Source organism: Melozone crissalis, unplaced genomic scaffold (genome assembly GCF_028551555.1).
Source record: "Melozone crissalis strain CALT ecotype California unplaced genomic scaffold, PUWL_Pcris_2 ptg000027l_1, whole genome shotgun sequence".
NCBI classification, from domain to species: domain Eukaryota; kingdom Metazoa; phylum Chordata; class Aves; order Passeriformes; family Passerellidae; genus Melozone; species Melozone crissalis.
In genome coordinates, this window is record NW_026535805.1 from 32025887 (window position 1) to 32046643 (window position 20757).

At 39.0% G+C, this 20757-nt stretch overlaps 1 protein-coding gene across 1 annotated transcript; it reads right to left on the reverse strand.

Annotated features, from left to right (window-relative positions):
• Positions 1-10273: 10273 nt before the first annotated feature.
• On the reverse strand, positions 10274-19883 carry MTFR2 (mitochondrial fission regulator 2). Its single transcript, XM_054279701.1, has 8 exons — positions 19803-19883; positions 19095-19226; positions 18648-18752; positions 18286-18410; positions 16086-16300; positions 14787-15087; positions 12615-12801; positions 10274-11076 (listed from the first exon to the last, which is right to left on the reverse strand). Exons 1-8 carry the CDS (start codon positions 19866-19868, stop codon positions 10978-10980), a joined length of 1230 nt encoding a protein of 409 aa, XP_054135676.1. The 5' UTR covers positions 19869-19883; the 3' UTR covers positions 10274-10977.
• Positions 19884-20757: the final 874 nt, after the last annotated feature.

The following is a 20757-nucleotide window of genomic DNA, read 5'->3' on the forward strand; positions in this document are numbered from 1 at the left end:
TGGTTTTACCAACAAAGCAGGTTTGTGGTGTCCCCAGTTCTACACCTCTCAATGTTTCACTGATGTTGTGTACAGCAGAGTCTCAAACAGCTGTTCAGGGACTGACAGCAAATGAATCACAGGTTAGAGAAGAGTTTGAAGTCGCTCTACCAGTAAAACCAGTGGATCATTTCACTGCATCCTGGGCTAGTTTGGCTCTTAGGCAGACTTGAACACCGTGCAACACATTAATCCATGACAATTGGATTTTGCTACCAGCAGCAGCACTTCCTAAAAGCTACCTTGGCCATGCAGACCTAAGACACAAGGAAGTATTGCAGCAGTAGATCGATTTCATGTCAGATTTTATAGTAATATAATTTAGAGAGAAGATTTGAATCCTCTACCCTACAGAGCTCTAAATATATTGTTCTACTAGATTAGGAAGGGGATCTGGGTGTCTTAAGAAGTTGTAACTAAAATGTAGTATTAGAATTCATACAAACAGAGGAGTTGTCCTATTATTTCCAGCACTCCTACCACCTAAAGATAAATTCAATTTGTATACCAATCATCCCCCTCTAGAAAGTGCAAGGACAAGAGTGGGAAGTGCAAAGGGTGGCAAAAAGCAATTTGAATCACGAAAAGCCTCCAGGAGGGAGAGAGAGAGAGGAAAAAATACCGTAGCCTCATTAGTATCGCCTATAAAAAAATCAGAACATTTGGGCAGACTGAGAGCTTCTGCATTCCCCAAATCAAAACACAGGTAAACAAAGTGCAGCAGTACATATGGAAGTTGCTGCCATAAGAATATATTAACCTTTAACCACATAGAAAAGCTTAAAAGATTGAACATTTATATGAAACAAAAAGGGAATTCCTGGTTACAAATAAATATTACTAAAACTGTAATCCTGAAGAAAATGCACTTTAATACTTAAATCCACCATTAGTTTAAAATGATGCTTTCCTGACCTACTCATGCTACTCAGCAGCTGTTACATTCCAAATCCAGATTTTCCATTTGTATGTGTAGAGGATTCCTATGAGCTTAGCTCATACATAAGCATACTTATGAAAGAAATATAGCTACCAAAAACAAAAATCTGGTGCTACACTTACACATGTATTTGATGCCCAGCCTCGTTTCTGTAACTAGACCTACCAACACTTGCAGATATTCTCAGGGGCTAGTCCACATTAGGCAACCAAAATGCAAAGAAAATAGGAAGTACTGAACATACGGTAGATTCAAGGGCAGATTGAGAAACTATTGTCCCAAAGATCACTTGTTTGTATCTGCCATGCTTTGTGTTGGGTAAATATATTTCAAGTCAACTTCTAGAAGGAGGATAAAAAATAGATACATTAGTATCCTTAGCTGAGAGACCAAAACATGAGTGGAATTACTTTGTTTAAAAAAATGTACTGTTTTGCTGGGGTGTGGGTTCATGTAGATGACAAGTAGTTTGAGGCATCACCATCGCCCTTTGTGGTACAAGATTTATGTGGCACATTTATTTCCCTCAGTGCATCAGGAAAGTTACTGCCACCAGCTCCACCATTTCTGCATGGACCATTAAGGAGTGGCCCCTTGCACTTTGGTGCTTTGAAGTCTTTTATTCAGTGCTAGGGCTGAATTAATATGCACACAGATGTACATGGTAAGTGCCCCAGTTCCCACATGAAAAGGAAATCTTCCTCAACAATGCCACTGCCTGAAGACTGCCTATATAAAGGCAGATACAAGAAACATAAATAAGATTTGGGATGGGAACATCAGCTACTCAAAATGGCTAAGTGACATTGGCATATTGGCTTTAGGTGTGTACTAAAGTTTTAACAGAGCAAATACACTTCCTTCATTTAACTCCATTGTAGTTACAAAGATAAAACAGAAATTTTGTTACCTGATGGGATTCGTGAATCAAAGTAAAAAAACTTGGATAAGAAGCTGTGCAGTTGATTTCCTGTTGCACTTTATCCTCACAAATCTTCTGTGCTTGGTCTATCTATGTCCTGTCTGGAGACAACTAAAACTGGTTATCAAGCTTAATTTTTACCTTCTTGCCCTCATCCCCTCCCCTCCATATCTAATTATGGTCAGCTTCTTCAAAACACCAACTAATCACAAGCAACACAAAAAATAATTTGATTTGGGAAATGGTGGTATCTATTATGATTCCAAACATAATTGCAATTCGTAAGTTACATACTTTTAAAGAGCAATGTGATTTCCCCCTCCCTCTCAAGAGAAGCAGGGAATTCTTTTTTCTCTGAGATGCTCTGGATTTAGCTGGAAGATAGAAAGATCAGAAACTGCAGGATACCTCATGCAAGAGACCAGAGCAACAAGCTCACAGCTCACTCAGAGAATGCAGCAAGTAAATAAAATTCTTGCGAGCCTTCGCAGTCAGCCAGACAGGAGAGGGGCCTAAGAGACTTTGCTGCAACTCAGAAAGGTATTGAGTTGAGTGGAAGCAAAGACTCGCGTGCAAGGTCACAACCCCTTTTTTATTTTCTGTCTTCCTTGATAATTCCTATATTCTCCCTAGATAAAACTGTGAAGGTTTTATTGTAATAAAGCCTGTCTTTTTGATTTCAAAAGAAACAGCTTCTTGAGGCTCAGACCTGCTTCAATTCCCATCCCACTTTTTATTAAGCATATTTTACAGTAGTATGAAATATTTTCTCTTTTTTTAAAGAGTATTTCAGTTTTCCAGTTTTAAGAAAGAATAGACAATAATATTACTATTAATGTTTTCTTAGGATGAAGCATAGGAAAAGTCTGGACTTCAGCTGCCTTTTACCAAATCCTCCACCTGCCCAAGACCTAAACATGTCACAATATAATCCTGTGTGACAAATAGCCCCCCATTTTTTTCTGAACAGTTCCACTACTAAGGCCTTTATGTTGACAGGCTTTGAAATACAAACCACCAACAAAATTATCTGGCATTTTGATTATGGCAACTCAACAGTCATGCTGTATGAGAAATGCTAAATAGAGGTGTAGTTTATTTATTTTTACTGTGGTTACACTTTGGAATGCTCTAGTTATGGATCAGGAAGCACACAAGGAACACCATGCTGCTCCCATGACAAATTGTGATAATAGAAATAATTTAGTAAGAGTCATGTTAGAGGTCAAGAAGCAAATCATCATAGATCCTGAAGAGAGCAACATGTGAAAGGACAGCTTTTACTTCAATGATAAAGGAGCACAACTTCTATGGTTTTGTGGAAAAAGTGAATTGATGACCTCCAGGTACCTTTAAAAAAATCTGTATGTGTTGCTAGGAGTTTAGGGTCCTGTTTTGTTTTGTTTTTTTTCCTTTTGAGTTTATTCCTTCACCAATTCAATCACAGTTCTTTCTTTCTGATACTTCAGTATCATTAATTTAAAGGGAGAGCTTACATCATCACTTGAGTTACTTGACAGCTTGAAGTTTTGCCTGTGGGTGTTACATTGCTCTCAGGGACATCTTACATAATTATGCAGATGTCATTTTTCAGCTGGCATGGCACATCTACAAGCTTCAATTTTACTGAGATTCATGATGGAATGAAGTCTTCTTAAATATCTGAATATCAACAAAGACTTTGCACCTTCAAGAGTAGCATGAGTTACTCTGTGAAACTAAGAGGACTTTTGAGATGTAAAAAAAATATAGTAAGAGCTGTTCTCTTTCTGAGACAACCTATGATAAATACACTAGAAAATAAACATATGAGGAAGGAAGGCACCATTGTCAAAAAGGGATAATTGTTTCACTCTGTAGTTGGGTCATTGTCAAACCAGCACTGGGCTCTACTACAGAGAATAAATAAAGAGTCACCACTTCCCACTGTGGATGTCATGCCCATTATTGAAATGCACTCTCATTTAAATTATTTTAGTTCTCACTTCCTACAAAAGCCTAGTATTACAATTTCTCTCTGACACAGAAAGATGCTTTTAGCACTTTTTTTAATCTTCATGCATTCACAGACAAATCAAGTCACTGCAAACAGATTTTCTGTTTCTGAAATAATACAGTGTGAATGAAACAGCTTTATAGTTTTTAACTGACTGTACTAGAATGTACTTTCCTTCTTAAGACCTAACCTGCTACGGCATTATCATTGTGGCTTTTTGCCATCATTCACATCTTCATTATTTCTCTCTATGTATCTGGTTCTAATTATCCACAAATTTTATAATTTATTTCATTACTAAAAATATGAAACAGCATCAGTCCAGTACCATTCTCTGTAATCTTTAGTAGAAATACTTCCTTTCCATGATTACTATTATCTGGCAGCTAATCAGTTCTACATCCATTTAACATCTACTTTTGTGGGTAATAAAAATGTTGTATTTTAATTTACACTGTTCTATTGCAGCTACTTTTGTTAAAGATGATTTAAAACATCTATTTTACAATAAAGTCACAAGAGATCAATCCCATATTTCCAACTGTGCAAAAGGATACCATTGTACAGGGTATTTTTGCCTAGAATTAATACATGCCAATCGACCTATAGTCATGTGTCTTACCCCATTTTCTTAAAAAGAAAACTTAGATGACACAATTTTCTGAACTTCTGTATTACTGTAAAATTCATTCAAAGTAAATATAAAGGGCCAGATATGTCTGACAGCCAGCTTCTTTAGAATTTGCAGATTTAAATTGCTTAGCCATCTGCAGTTCTAAGTTTTTTGTTCTAGTAAGCAGAGTTTAACTTATTCCTCCATCAAATAATTACTTCACTGGCAATTAGTGATCCTGGGCTTTTTCCTAAGTAAACACATTCCACTTTTCCTAAAATCTATGCAATTTCTAAGTGAGACTTTTACTCATATTAAAGCAATGGAACAGCAACAACTTCCAAATAAAAGCACCAGGGCCCATTACCAGGTGTGATGTTCACCATCCTCAACCTGTATTGGGTCAGCTATTCACCACTATCTCGTGCTCAATCAAGATCTGGCCAAGTACCATTTTCACAAAAGCTTCTAAATCTTGACTGTGAGACCTGAATGCTGAAGGATGATAAAGGACTTAGTCCTGTGGTCAAGATCCCCCACAATTTTTATTATGCTAGAGAAGAGGAAAAAGGGGGTACATGGAAGAAAAGCACTGTGATTTGGTACAGATGTGTAGAAAGAGCACAAGTGTCTCTGGGTTCCCCAGGCAACTACCAGCTCAGAGCACTGTTACCAAGCTCTTCTCCTAGCAACAGCTCCGAGAGCTCACAAGGCATGAAGCAGGATCTCACAAATTCTGTTTATTTTGCTCGCCTTATGTCAATGTTTCTTCAATATATTATTTTATCTGCGAACTAAAAAACCTAATTTAACATCAAAAATTAGTTCGGTGACAAGCTAGGTTATACTTATTTGGTATAAGTCTCACTAGCAGCTGCATTGTTCTGATATACTAAATACAAAGTATACTCTTCAAACCTGCAAGAAAAGGCTATGCCACTACTGAAAAATAATAAATGGGCTGGGGATTTGCTAGAAGTCCTGAAAAAGCAGACTCCCCAGAAATGTAACTAGTAAAGCCTTAATATAATTCTTGCACATGCAGACAGTGCATATGAGAGAAACAGACAGAAGAAGCAAACACAAATGGATGAAAAGTACTGGAGTGGTCAAATGAGCAGACAGGAACAGGAGGTGTTGATAAAGCTCACATCTCACCTGAGTCAAACCAAAGCACATCTTCAAACTACCTGTTTTTACTATCACAAAATACTGAGCTGGATATTATTTTCCCACTGTACATGCTGGTGAGGAACTCCCCACTTAATAAATTAACACCAAGAACATGGAGTTTGTCCTCTCTTCAGAAACACTTCCATACAAGCAAAGAAAGAGTTTAAAAACAGCCTGGCTTATCAAGCCTGCCCCAATAGATGACAGTCAAACATGGTATGCAAGTCAAGCAAAAACACCTGCTAGAAAATGATGACAAAAATACCAGACAGACAAAATTGAGTAAGAAACAACAGAACACACATTAAAAACCCCCAATATCCTAAAGGACAGAAACCTCTCACTTCAGCAGTAGAACACACAACCTCTGATATTTCAGTTATTCCTACAGTTCCCATTATAGAAAAAAACCAGGATAAATACAGCTGTAAACTGTAAGGTAACAATGCATCAAACAGCCATAAGGCAAAAATAACACAGGGAAAAAAACTAAAACTAAGCTTACTTTAAATTTCTTCCTACTGCTCCTTTATGCCAGCAGCTGTTGCTCAGTGGCAACTGCTTCCCAGCAAACACAGCTGCTGTGTTATGGCATGAGAACTATAAAGTGAAACAGAGAAGTGGGAACAATCAATCTGGTTTAACTTTTCCAACTAAATAAAATGTTGGCTACCTAAGAGAAAGCACAGATGGGAAGAATGAAGTGGACACTTTAAAGATTGACACTACTAAAGGTTAAAATTTGCCCAGCTCTGCAAACATCCCCATACCCAGCTTTATGGATACACCCAAACTTGTTAAGTCACTGTGTACATGTGAGGAGCAAAGAATGCGTATGTTTACAGAAGAGTAGTATAGTGCTTCATCTGAAAGAAAAAAAAGGTGAATCTTTATGCCCTATTGTCAGTTTGACTTTTAATCAGTAAAAAGCAGCATATTTTCACTTGTATAAGCTAGAAGTTATGTGTGTAGTGGACCTTAAAGAGAAATGTCCAATGGCCATTTTACATGGGATAAAGAGAATATTTTTTCATAAAAAAAATTACTGCCAGCTCAAGCTCTTCTCTAACTCACCAAATAAAATTTTCAGCCTGTTCTCCCAGAAAATGAAGTGGCAGTTTTATTTTGTGAAGGGAATAAATGAGCCAGGTGTTGACTTTTTACTAATCCAAGTGCATATAAATACAGTTCATCATAATGCTAATAAGATAGAATAATCTACCCCGAAAATTTAGTGTATATCACTATAAAAATAAAAAGATAAAGGGATTAAAATTTTGTTGTGAGACTTTATGCTGACAAAGCAGAATTTCTTTTAGTTAAAGACTTTCAACATAGACCTGGTGTGATACTGCTCTCTTGTGGTTAAACCCATGCAGTTCATCTGCAAAACGTAAAAACTATTTCTATCAATTATTTTAAAAGATATTCAAATGTATTTTAATCTAAGACATTTTTAGCTGATCAGAAGTTTGAAGCAATCAGTGCCAACTCCACCCCTGCAGACTTTACTGCCATGTCTCTGTTACCTAAAGAGAGATTTTAGACTGCTGCTTTTGCTTCTGTGTCCCATTGAAATCAAATGCCTAAAATTAGCCTTAAACAAAGGTCAGAATACATCCATCCCAAAAACAATGAAAGTCTGAACACTCTTCCTGAGATACATAAATAATGTGATTTAAGGCCTACTTTAGCTTTCCAGGCTGGATGAAATGTAAGCAGAAATTAAAATGTAAGTAGGTCTAGAAACACAGCTGGAACAAAAGCACCGTGCTGTTGTTCTTCCAGTGTGCAAAAAAAAATTATTCAAATTTACACTGCAGAAGGAGAGGTCCTGATGACAGGATTATTGGGGAAAATAATGAATATCAGAAGAAGGGCCTTTTGATTATTATAATCAAAGTTTGTAAATAATCCAGCCAAATAATACTGACATGTGCCAAATTTCTCTGAAGTAGGAGGACAGCTGTCATCTTTAGCCTCTACTCACAATACAGTTTTAGATATTGTGAAAACTAGCACCGCAATTCAAGACTGAGTTCCTAAACAAAGTGTTTCAAGGCGTAACTGTGGAGAATGATGTACATTGCTCTAAACCACTGAAACATCTACTAACAGCAATCCCCACACTGAGATAAAGACAGAACTGATGTGGAGGGATAGAATGTAAGAGAATAGCGCAGAAAGTAGTTTCACCCCTGAGGAGTTGCAGCTGTATTAATCACCAAATATCAGGAACAGGCCACAGCTGTTTCCTATAAGGAGATGTGTGCTACAAGAGTGGGTAAGCTGGGTGAGGAGAGAGTTGGAGTGAGTAGTGAGTATTTGGATAGGTTTGGTATATTATAGGAATATGTCAGCAGTGGTATTTTGACAATAATTGTCAGGTAATTGTATTATTAGTCTCCTTGTAATGGGAAGCTCGCTGATAGAGAATGCAAATCTTTTAGGATCTCCTAAATGTTTTTAAAGGACTGCATTTAAAGGTCTACTTTTCCTTCTAGCCCTTTTACTCAAAATATGTGAAACATTTACTCATTTCAGTTTTTTAGCTGGAAAATTGGATACCATATACATACTTTTTAAGTCTTTCAAGTAGAAAAACAAAACCGACTTTCATTCCAGCAACCACCTCAGCACCTCTTGAAGGAAGACATCCTGCCCAAAAATTCACTGGGAGAGGTAGGAGAGTAAGCCTTTCTGACTTCTTCAGTGATAGGTAGGCACAACTTTTCACAAGATTGTGCCAGCAGACCAATAGAGCACTCGTGTTCCTGAGCCTCCTCCTCCTCCTTTCCCAGATCAATAGCAGAACTCTTGAGTTGCATTGTGACTGAGCAATTCAGTCAGGGACTTTATGTAAACAAGGGCATTTGTAGGAAAAACATGGAATGGATTCTAGGTGGGCACAGGAAGCAGGAATGGTTCCCAGTTGTTGATACAGAAGTTTTAGTCAAAGAAAATAAGATGACAAAGCCACATTTCCATCAGCTCTGAAAAGGGACAAGAATCTGTGCAACGAGTGATAGAACTTTTCATTACTAACTTTTACTAAGCTTTCCAACTTCTTGGTATTAAAAACTGTCAGATGTTACCAGATACAACCCACAGACTTCTTTACATCTGTAACTACATAAAATAATCTGTTCTTATAACATATGTAGGTGGAGGGGGAAAAAAAATCACACAGTCCACTACTTATTCTTTTCCCTAAGGAAGTGCATCAGCTATAAACTATATCATTGCACAATTCACATCAAAATGACAAAAAATCAGACAGTATCCAACAACCACAAGCTCACTAAAATTTGCTGATACTTCTGACACTAGATTATTGTGTTAAGAGGTACTGAGAAATTTCTCAGAAGTCCCTTCTAAAATGAAAAGACACTTCCAAAGTCAAAATTCTCACCGCAAACTGCTCCTGTTGGCCTAACTTGTAGTTAAATAATGAACTGTGGGGAGAACAGAAAAATTGCAAAAGAAGTTCAAAACAACTGTTCTTCAGGAAGAGAAGAAACTGCTGGTCACATAAAGCAACTGATGCAACTACCGTATGGCTTTGCACACAATTCAGTCTCTCAAAGAAGGAATTCCATCCTGCTCGTCAGTCACAACAGCAGGGCCACAACCTCTGACACTGCCTGGATCTAGGAACGCTGATACAGACCAGATTGCTTGCACTCTCTGCACTGCAGATACTGAGCAAGAGGGAGCCAATTCACAGCCCTTATGCTCACTGGGACTCACCTGCCTGCGTGTCCTCTTCAGCAGACACCACAGGGACTTCCTTCACCTGTCACTGCCTGCTGCTCTTGTACAGCAGAGAGCGGAGCAGCAGACAAAAGACAATGAGGAGCTTTGATAGAAGAGGGTAAAATTATCCAGCATAGGGCTGAGCTGGATATTCTGTACAGATTTCATAGCTATTCTCAAGTTTAGGTAGAGAAAGGAGCAAATGCTTATTTTGGAAGAAGCAGTGGAAGAAAGTGAAGCATTGGACGAAAGTGAAGGCCAAACTGTTACGGACCAATCAAGGAATGGGAGAATATGATAAAGTCCAATAATTACTAAATCCAGAAGAATTAAATGTCCAGAGGATTTAATTTTAGAAGCATAATATATCAAATCAATGAAGCTCCAGTTTTACTCAAAAGATAATTTTTTTAAACCAAAATGCAAGTATGGTATTTGCACACTAATTTCTTACAACTGTGCAAATAATACTCAGCAGTAAAAGGGGATGCAGATGTCAGTCTTCTCCATATAAGTGAGCATGGAAATAGAAGACACACAGGATATAAGGGACACATTCAACAGTCTGACAGGACTTGGGTTTTATACATCAGGATTGTTAGACAAAAGATCAGGTGACAGCAGCTCATAATAAATTCGTAAATAAGTGGCTTTACTAAGTCATTCCTACTCTGGCAGGAAAAAATACAAATTGTTCTTTAATTTAAGATTTAAGAACTCAATTTAAGAACTCGTCTAATATGATCAGTTCTTAAGATACAAAAGAGTCTGTAGCACAAAAGTCCACTATTACACACATCTACAATAAAGAGAATTTTATTTTATAAGCTCTCATGAACAAAAGTGAGTTCACATGCACATGCCAAGATAGAAATTAATATTTAATTACATATGGAATTTAGACTGTATGCAAGCAGATCTCTCTGCAAGGTCTTTTTTACCTCAGACTGCAACTCCCTCATATTACAGGCATTTAATAGACGACCTGCTGTTTCCTCACAGCACAAAGTTCCACAAATATGAAAGTTCATCTCCTTACCCAAAATAAATTAGAAAACTGTTTGCACATGGAATAAGGAGTTGCATCAGTAAACTGCAAAGAAAACCAAGGCAACTATCCCACTCTCATGAAAAAGTATTACCATTATATACAGTAGTCATAACACACTTACAAAAAGTTTACACTTCTATGTTATTTACACTGGAGTGCAAACAGAGCACTCAGTCCCCACAGCAATAAATCTTTGTTTTCTCCCCCACACATACTGCTTGCTTGGATTCCCCAGGTTCCAAAGACACTGTTCCATAGCAATAGAAGCCTTCTTTCAGTTTTGTGCTTCTTGTAAAAGCACCACATCCACAAGCTGGGCTACTGAGAAACCAAAGAGGAGGAAGAGGTAATTTTACAAACCCTGCAACACCCAAACTTCAACAGCATAGGAAAGACATGATCTGGAACAACACGTTACAGCACCTTACAGCAGTTTCAAAGTAGACCCACCACTTAATACACACTGAACATTCCTTGGAAGCCTCCACTATATCTGAGCTCTCGCTTTCCATGCTGGTACCTGCTTAACTCCATCAGTTCTTGTAAGGCTGGGTTTTGCATTTGGCTTCAGACTGCAGCGCCCAACCTGAAGAGTAGAGACGAAGTTAAAATTATACCCAAGAAACTGAATTAGAAGATGTTTACAAGAAAAATATTTTGGAAGAGTGGTTGCACTTCTCTCAACACAGAAAGAATAAAATAGTAAGTCTGTGCAATTGGTTTAAGTACATTTATTCTTCAAAACACTCAACAGCTAACAGAGGCTTGGTTACAAAGTCATAAGATTATTCTGCTTTAATCAGAAAAATTCCATCTTTTTGTATCTACTCCTGAACATGCTGGCCTTAAGCAGTCTCTCTTCCAGGACTTCATAATCCAGCTGTCACATCCTGGAACAAAAGCTATTCCATATACAAGCTGTTCCAGGAACTAGTTTTGATCTTTGTATCTAGAATCAGGTATGTCAGCTATGCAGTGCAATAGTCTGCAGCATCAAAAATACCAGCATGGTTATTTTTAGGACATTTTAATTTCTCCTTTGGGGAAAAAAGTCCAAGAAATTTATTAAGACTGCACCAGGTACTGTTGACACACTGCAATCTGTAAAATATATGCTACATTTAGCCTGGAAAATCCTTGTGGCAGCTGAAATTAAAAAAAAAAAAAAAATCAAATCAAATCATTACAGCTAGAAAGAGGAACACACACATTAGTTTTCCTCAAGTTTTCAGCCACACAGCTAGCCACATGTAAGAGCAGCTTCCAAAGAATATCTACGAATATTTGGATTTCCACTGTATGTTCTCCATTACTATTTCCCTCCATTAGGGTCCCAAATGCCACAGCCCGAATCTTTTCTCTCACTCTCACAATAAAAGGATAGAATTGCTAAGCAGAGAGACATGATTTAAATTACTGCTACCTATTTCTATCCATCTCATCTGAGCAGTTCTGAGGTTTGTGGAAATGCCTAAAAACCAACAAAACAGCACTGCTGGACTGTACAAGCCCAGGTAGCTGGCACAGGCTGATATGCAGAAATCAGTGCTCAGAACCACCTGTGTCCAATGGCTCTGTCTACCACTTCTTTGTTCCTAAGAAAAATCTGTATTCTTTGTGAGTTTTACAACAGAATCAAATCTCATTTTGGATAAAGACGCAAACTGTATGGAAACTACACTCAAAGGAAAATATTACAGACTATGTATTTATTTCCATTTCTGAGCAGTTAGGGTGTATAAGTGAGACCTTTCTGGACCTTCCTAATATCCTTATTTGAAAAACTAGTCAATAACTGTTTAAGCACACAGTTTCTATGCATGGATACCTGCCAGGTACCATCAAGCTATGGTCCATAGTTCACTCAACTATGACATGAATTTTTAAAATCAGTCTTCTAAGTTGTTTTTTTTCTCTGCACACCTAGAAGTGCATTTACCAGTCTAAATCCACCAAATTATTTTGAGATTTTCTGCTTTGATTATACTTTAAAGAAAGTAACTACCTAGGCTGATGGCTAAAAAAATTGTGGAAAAGTTCTAAGCTTGTGAAAACTCTGCAAGTATCCATGAAAACAGCAGTCAGTTCAAGAATACAAACAAAAATTCTTATATAAAAACATACCACTGGCACCTCAGGACTAGAAAATGGAGAGCTATCAAAAGAATTATTTTCTTTGTCCAAGGAATCATCTTCATCATCATTTTTATGTGCAAATTTCTGCTTTAGAGCGTGAGTTAGTACAGCAACCGGATCCCAATCTGAATTTTGCATCTTTTTGGGTCTAGAAAGAGGAGTACCTCCAGGAGACCTAAGAAGGACAACAAAAAAGTTATTGTCTCCTGACCCTAATCCTGTACTGACTAATCCAAAATCTAGAGGCACAACTTCTGTAAACACCCTATTCTATAAATCCCTGATTACACAAGTAATGCTGCTGTAACGTTAAAGCAATTAATCAAATACAACTGATACAATTACACCCAAGAACTTGTCAGCCACATTCTTAGCCTGAAAACACAACTTATTGCTGTTCCATGAAGAAAGCTGGCAAAAAATCAACACAAAGTTTTAAAGTATTGCAAATAACAACCAAAAAAAAGAGGCAAAATTGCAGGTTTTAAACAAAGTCATTTATAAGTTACATTTAAGTATGTTAATGGGAATGTCCCACTAAGGTATTTCATAATCACTGTGAACATAATTTAAATTTTATTCATTTTAAGTTCATTTAAATTCAGAAATCAAAACGGCACCTACACCCCAAAACTTATCATAAACATGAGAGCTAGTGACTAGTCCAAGACAATAAATCATAAGTCTTTCTAATCATTGAGAAATCTTGGGGGGGTGGTGGGTGGAAAAACCTAGAAGTCTTCTGAGTTCTGCTTGTGAAATGCAACTTCCAGGCTGATGATTTGTACCTAAAAATGCACACTGACAACACCAAGTTCTGAGTCTGGCAGTTACAGTAATTGCTGCTTAACACAAAACCTGAGAGGACTGTGTTCATGGGCCCTACAAAAACAGGCCCTCACAGCACTTGCACAACGTGTAAGACAGTGTTTGGGTGGTAGAAAATGGGATCTTCAGGCTCTCAGTTTCTGAAAACAGAGGACTTCCCTTTGCAGTGCACGCATTAAACTACTGTCAGAAAAATTGTAACAATTTTGATTATTACTCCTCCCAAAAATATAAATTATTCATTACTCAGTTAAGCTCTACTTCAGAACATGTATATATGCCTAAATCCAGAAAGTATTTTGAATGTACGAGCTACCACTTCCTGCTAATTATGCCCATGCCCAAGATGTTAAAACTGTCAACCTGAACATCTCATTTTCTTCATACATGGAACTATAGACAAAAAAACATATACACAGGAAACACACAGGTTTACCTAAGCATTTTATATTTGTGTTATTTACTGTGAGAATGTCATCAAAAGCATAAAGAGATGCTTTGGATTTGCATACAAATTATTTGCCCAAGTTTTTTCCTAGTCATTTTCAGAGATAAAGCTCACAGTTAAGAAAATGTTGACATGAGAACACAATAAGTTTTGCCAAGTGACATTCTTCCCACATTGAGAGCTTCAAATATTCATTATAGGCTCAGTTTTTCTTACTTTTTCAGTCCAAGTTCAGAAAAGAATCCTGAAGGTGTAATCTCTATTATACCTAGCATAGCAGACACCAGTAGAGGTATTGAAGTCTTTAGTAAAACTAAAGACTTCAATTTTTTTACAAGTCCACTGCACTTACCATCAAAACAGCTGACCACTAAAAATATTTATAATCCTACCCAATACTGTACTATTCAACTGCACCACTGAAATACAAATTTATGAGAAATTTTCAATAAATGATACATGGTTTTGTAAACACTTCAAAGCTTGAACCAGGATATTTTGAGTATGCTAGCAGTAGTTTTCTAAAGTTTCCCTGAGCATTTGGCCTTTCAGAGTGAATCCAGAAGGGTTATTTTTTCAGATCAGTTTCCTGTGCCTGTGCATGCAATCCTGTAAGTGACCTCTCACCTCCCCACACCAACTTGAGATTTGCATACTGAAGCAGCACAGCAGTTTAAAATGCTGCAAAAGTCAGCATGTTTTAAATGCATCTAAAAGTCATGTCACAAGTATCTTACATTTCACAATGTGAACTCAGAAGCTGCCAACTTGAGTTTGTGAGCAGTAGCTGCCCTTTAAATGACTGGTGCTCTCTGGTGCTACTGAAGTGCTGCTGATGCTTAGATAGCCTTGGCTTGCTGAGATGCACATCCAACCCAACCTACCTCTCAACAGCTCGCAACTGAACTTTGTTTAGGTCTTTCAAAACATCCATCATACTGGGAAAGTTCTTTGTCCTCTGGTGATCAGAGCTGTTAGCTGCAGCTGAATCGCTGTTTCTTGCAGCTCGGCGTTGTTTGATAAGTTCCAGTGCAGAATTACTAGCATCAACAGCACATGGTGCACCAGAAGGAAGAGGAGGAGGCGAGGGAATTACAAAGTGATTGTGAGAGACGGACAATGGCGTAGAAGTCATGGCTGGCAGTGGGTAAAATTCACCTGGAGTGCTGAGTGTTTTAAAGGCTTCTGCATACAGTTAGAGAAGAAAAACAACAACATAGATTAGCATCTAAGATTAATCAGCTTTATGTCAAGATAAGACTGCCCTCTAAAAGCAGTCTTTCTTTTATAAACCTCACACATTACAACAAAGAAGAACTAAACTTAAACAAAGAATATTACTTCAAACCCACAAATTCAGAATACATGAAGTAATGAATCTGAAGTGTCTTGTGCTGCTCTGATGTTCACTTGTGTCTTCAATCTAGGCACTAGATAAATCAGCAAAGTAGCCTGCTGCTACATATGGTGATCAATGGTTTAGAAGTTACAATAACCTACATGAAGAAAAAGATAATCACAAAACATGCAAAACAGGTGACAATACTGAGCGCAATGGAGAAGAGACAGAGTAGACCCAACACAACAGCCGAATCACAGAAGTACCTCACAACGCCACACAAAAGTACCAAGTACCTCACACCAGTCCAAGTATTTCAGCAACCACAGTGGGGTTGGTCTGCAAGTAAGACAATTGAGACTCAAAACTTACCAGGAAAAAAAAGAGGTCACAAGACAGAGGTGCATATTAGAGACCAACTACCCAGGATACATCTGTCTGTAGCATTTGTTTTTGTTAAAGCCCCAACCAGACTGACTTAGAATTCTTCCTCTAAACATTAGTTTAATAATTTGTTAGAAACAGTGCAAAATCCCAAAGGGACAAAGTCTGTAACTTCTTAAAACAGTTATTAGTGGCCTCTAGATAGCGATGTTACTAAGCTCCTTCACCAACAAGGAAATTAGTATGAAGAGTACTTAGGATCAATTGCATTTGAACTTGGCAAATAGACAAGACAAAGTGCACCAAATAGCAAAAAGAAAAACAAAATATTATATTCAGTAAACTTAGTTGGTGTATCTTCAGTTAGAGAAGTAAAAGATATTCTCTACAAATATCAGACATAGCAAGCTCTAAAGCAAAAAAAAGGAACATTGGCTTGCTTCAGATTGGAAGGGCTTACGTGAGGGAACGCTTCCCAAGGTCTGCACTGAAACAATTGCAGCAATCTGAGCACGAAGAAAGGTCAGCTCATCTTCAAGGGCAGAAATTTTCTGGAGTGCTGCTTGATCAACACTGACTTTTTGGGCACTGCTTTTTGGAATGCGCTGTATTGAATCCAGACTTGGATATGGATCAGGAGGAGCCATACTTTTCTCTTTTCTCCTCAATTCAGCCCTACAAAGCAAAACCAGGACAGTTTCAAAAGGCTCAGCCAACAATGGAAACCTCAAAACTACTCAGGCTGTTCAAGCAAGTTGTTGTCACTCAGCAAGACATGAAAGGAAACTACATTTTTAACTACTCATAACTTCTGAAATGTTTCAAGTCTCCCTTTGCTCAAGTACAATGAAGATCCTTGCAAAGTCATCATAAGAATTAGTCAGATAATTCACTCGGATAATTAAGCACCATAAAGTCATATAGGAAGATTGTCATTATTCAATAATTATTAGACTGACACCGTAAGGTGTCTCTCCCTTCCTGCCACATGAAAGGCAGGAGAGGCAAAGAATAATGAAGTCTTAATTAGGCTTCAGAAATTTTAGTCATTTATCAAACTCTAAGATGAGCACTGCCAGCAGCAAAGCAGTTACAATCTATCATAAAATGTACTTGAAAATAATAAGGTTTAATACAGACTCACAGAACAAGAATCTCACCTTCTGTAAGCTACTATAACCAAAGACAGCATTAGAAAATTGTGCTGTCTCAGGTTTTAATTTAAAAAACTGTTTCAAGTCTGTGCCTGCAAAAACAAACTTAAAATCAAACTACCAGAATTTCATTATGAAGTGGAAAGAAATTAAATTTACCTGATTCATTTAAGATGCACTAAGCTTTGATGGGAAAAAAGCCCAGACTTTTTCCCTTATTTTAAACATCCTTTTACTTCAAATCAGACCTGAAGCACTGTTTTCTGATTTGCCAAAACCCCCTTGCTATAAACACTGCTTGAGAAGGAAAAGATATCAGTTAGAATAGTTGCTCTTGAAAAACATACCACAGAGCCAGAGGAGGAGGAGGAACAAAGAATGGAAACAACAAAAGAATGAACTGTCATAGTTCTGTGAATCTGGCCTGCACGAGCAGGACAAAACTGGCCAGGATTTTTTGTTGTTTCAATAATGTTCTTGTTCTTCTGCTATTTTACAGCTGTCACAAACAAACCTTAATAATTTAACAATTATGCCTCAGGAAACATAAGATGAAACACACTGTATCCAACTTCTCCAAGGAAAAGTGTGTCATTTGAATTCATCAATTTCTTGTATTTTCATTACTGGCAAGTACCACAAAGGTCACAGACAAAACAAATGCCAATATGAAGCAGAATTACATTGTCCTATACAGATACAGTACAAGACAACACAAATGTGCACATTTTAATCTTGCTTCTGGCTCTAACTCATCCTCTGATTTTGAACACATCTTTAGAGGAGCAGCAAGACAACTTTCTATTTCTTCTCCAGCAGAGAAAAAAAAAAAAAAAGAGACAAAACTTGTATATTATTTATTATATTATTTATTATATTTATTAACTTGTATATTAAATTCTAGGACAATTTGTCATTTCAAAACACCTGAAATATTTTGTAATTTGTAAAAATATTTTCCTTCAGCCCTCTATAAAAGCTAGAGACATTTATATAAACTATATTGAAAATAATTTTAAAACGATTATGTTTGTTTTTTCATCAAAGCAACCATCAGGGCTTACACGTGGCACGGTAAAAATCAAAACGAAAAGGAGACATTTAAATATTTTTTCTTGTTTCCCCATTTATAAAGTTTATCAAACAGGCTGTAAACTAGAAAGACAAAGATAGGAATAATCTTACAGTATACTGCAACAACCAGCTGCCTCCCACACAAAATAACTTGCAAGTGAATATCATTTAAAGTACCAGTAATGCACCTGACATGCTACTATGAAGAGAAAAGAGGAGACTCAATTTCAGAAAACTTTCAGAAAAGAATCCTTTACATAGTCATAATCTTCAGGTAAGGAGGAAGAGCCCTCACTTCCCCCCCAAACCCAAAAGCCCAAAATGTTTCCAAGAAAAGGTTAGGAATAATGGAAAACAAACTTAAAGACATAATCGTGCACCATAGAGAACGAAAAAGTTATTTCTTTTATTCCTTTTTACACTTTTACTTACCTAAGTCTAGTACATGCTTGTCCTTCATCATTTGCCACCCACAGGACGTCAGCAAGAGATGGAGCCACAGGAGCTGGAGCTGCACTTTGTTCATCATAACCCACTGGACTTGGGTCTTGAATGAACTAAAAACAAAGAATGCCAAAAAAAGGTATAAAGGGAAACTGGATTCAGCACATACTGAAGGTTCTGGCTCAGCAAAAAGGAATTTCTAAACAGTGCTATAATGAAGTTGAAAACAGCGAGTATAAGGGATGCACCACACAATTACACAAGCTAAAAAGAAGAGGAAACCTATGATCAAATTAAGAAACAAGAAAATACAAACAGATGAAGTATACAGATGACAATAAATTTCTTACTTGAAAATAAGGTCTGGGGTAGGGCTCCAAGGAAAGAATTGTCCCAAGTCTACGGACAACACTTCGAGTAGATCCATATTCCTTTTTTTGGCAAACAGATGTGACCTAAAAAGCAGAAAACCTTTGAACCTGAGAAGCAAAATCAAAGCCCCCAGTTCTTAATATCACTTTAACCAAAGTTATTTCATTATTCCATGTTACAGGTAATTAAATACAATGAAATTTGGTTAACCTAACTTTTCAATGCTCTTCTCAAGCTGAAAGTCCAAAGAAGCCTACACTAGTATGACAGTGTTTAAAACACTGCCAAAATACAGAGTATTTTTAAGAGGCACAAAGGCCAATATCGTGAGATACTGACAAAAGTGCTTATTCCATTAACTACATGCAGCTGTGTAAGTCTTGGGAAAAAACAATTAGCAAAGCAGTGAAATAAATTTTACATACCTTGGCCTGATACTTCTTTATGACAGCATATAACTGCTGGAAATGCCCTCCTGATGACACTGCTGAAGGAAGGCATGTTCCGAGAGTGCGACTGATGCTGCTGCCAAACACGTGAGTTTCAAAAAACGCGGCCTGTCAAAAAAACCAACAGCTTCCAACAACGGAACCAGAAAGTAACGAAGGCAGCTCAGCCAAACCAGCACTCCTGGAGACACTGTTCTCCCACAGACAACGCTAGGACTGTCTCAGCAGCACAAGCTGCAGCAGCGCCCCACTGCTGACAGCCCCCGGAGGAGCTGCCCATGACCCCAAGCTCCAGCAGCAGCCCCTGGCCCGGCACCAGCGCCTCCTCAGCTTCCCCGCCGCACCGCTCCGCTCTCTGAGCGCATGGCATTGGCTGCTACTGGGGAAGGGCTACGGAGCCTTTTATCTGAAACAGCAGAGCACGAGCAACCAACACCACTGACTTTCTGACGTTCAGCACAGGCGCCACTTGACCGCCTGTGTCAGGGCAGTGCCCCCATGTGCGGGCAGCGTGCTCCGACAAACCCGGCAGCGGGCAAGGAGGGCGCTGAAGCCGCCCCACCGCCCGCGGAGCCGACCTTCCCTCTCTCCCTCCCTCCCTCCCTCCGCCAAGCCAAGCGGCCGCAGGCGGGACGCCCCGCCCGAGCGGCTCTCCGGGCGCAGGCAGCCGCCGCGGGGTCTCACCTGGTGCTGCGGCCAGCCGAGGTAGCGCAGCAGCCGCCGGAGGAGCTGCAGCAGCAGCAGCGCCATGGCGGGCGGGGGCCGCGCCCGCCGCAGCGCCCAGAGCGAAGCCGCCCGCGCCCGCAGCGCCACCGGCGGCCGGGGGCGGGGCACCGCGGCAGCCCCGCCAATAGGAAGCCGGCAGAGCCGCGGCAGAGCCAATGAGCGGCGGGGCGGGCCCGTCGGTCGCGGGGGGTGTCGGGAGGAGCGGTTTGAACGCCGCGCCGCCCGGGCCTGCCCCTTTTCCCAGGGAGCGCTCCCGGGAATGCGGACGGGCCACGGCGCACCGCGGCCAGCTCGCACTGACCGACCAAGGCACTGCACGCACGGGAAAAGTAGCTTCTGCCTCTGCCTACACAGCACGCACCAACAGAGCAAATGCACCAGAGCCTGTGAAGTCACTGAATTAACAGTAAGGAGCTACACTGAGATGGTTTAGGTCTTCGATGCAGCAAACTCCTAACTACTTCATTCACATTCCTAAAACAAATACACAAAGTATACTCGATGCAACAACTGCCCAGTAACACCTGACTATACCGACTTCAGAACCTGACTTGGAAAATCCACACTTAATTTTCCTTCATCTTTGTAAGATTTCTACTGTTTTCCTCAAGAGAATTTGAAAACTTCAAGAAAGTTAGCAGTGCTAGAAGTGCTTCCAGGAGAAGATACATCCTTTTCCTCCAGCTATGCAGTCTGTGCTTGGAGATGACCTTCCCTCGTCTGCGCAGTCGGTGTTCCTGCTGTTGGTACCAGAATTCCCACAGCGGCATTGCTGGTTACTGTTATCCGTGTCAGGTGGATCCATTCTCTAAGACCCAACACAGTAGCACTACTGGTAACACAGTAGTAACACCATACAGCTGCAGGGGACTAGGAAGTTTTAAGCTTGAGGAGAGAAAGGGTAAAACGTTTC

Excerpts from the sequence above, each read along its gene's own strand:
- MTFR2 (XM_054279701.1), bottom strand. The coding sequence starts at position 19,868 with ATGGCGCTGCTGCTGCTGCAGCTCCTCCGGCGGCTGCTGCGCTACCTC. Across the intron at positions 18,411-18,647 it reads ACCCCAGACCTTATTTTCAA|TTCATTCAAGACCCAAGTCC; the intron begins GTAAGAAATTTA and ends CTTTGTTTTTAG. Across the intron at positions 11,077-12,614 it reads CTAGTCCTGAGGTGCCAGTG|GTTGGGCGCTGCAGTCTGAA; the intron begins GTATGTTTTTAT and ends TCTACTCTTCAG.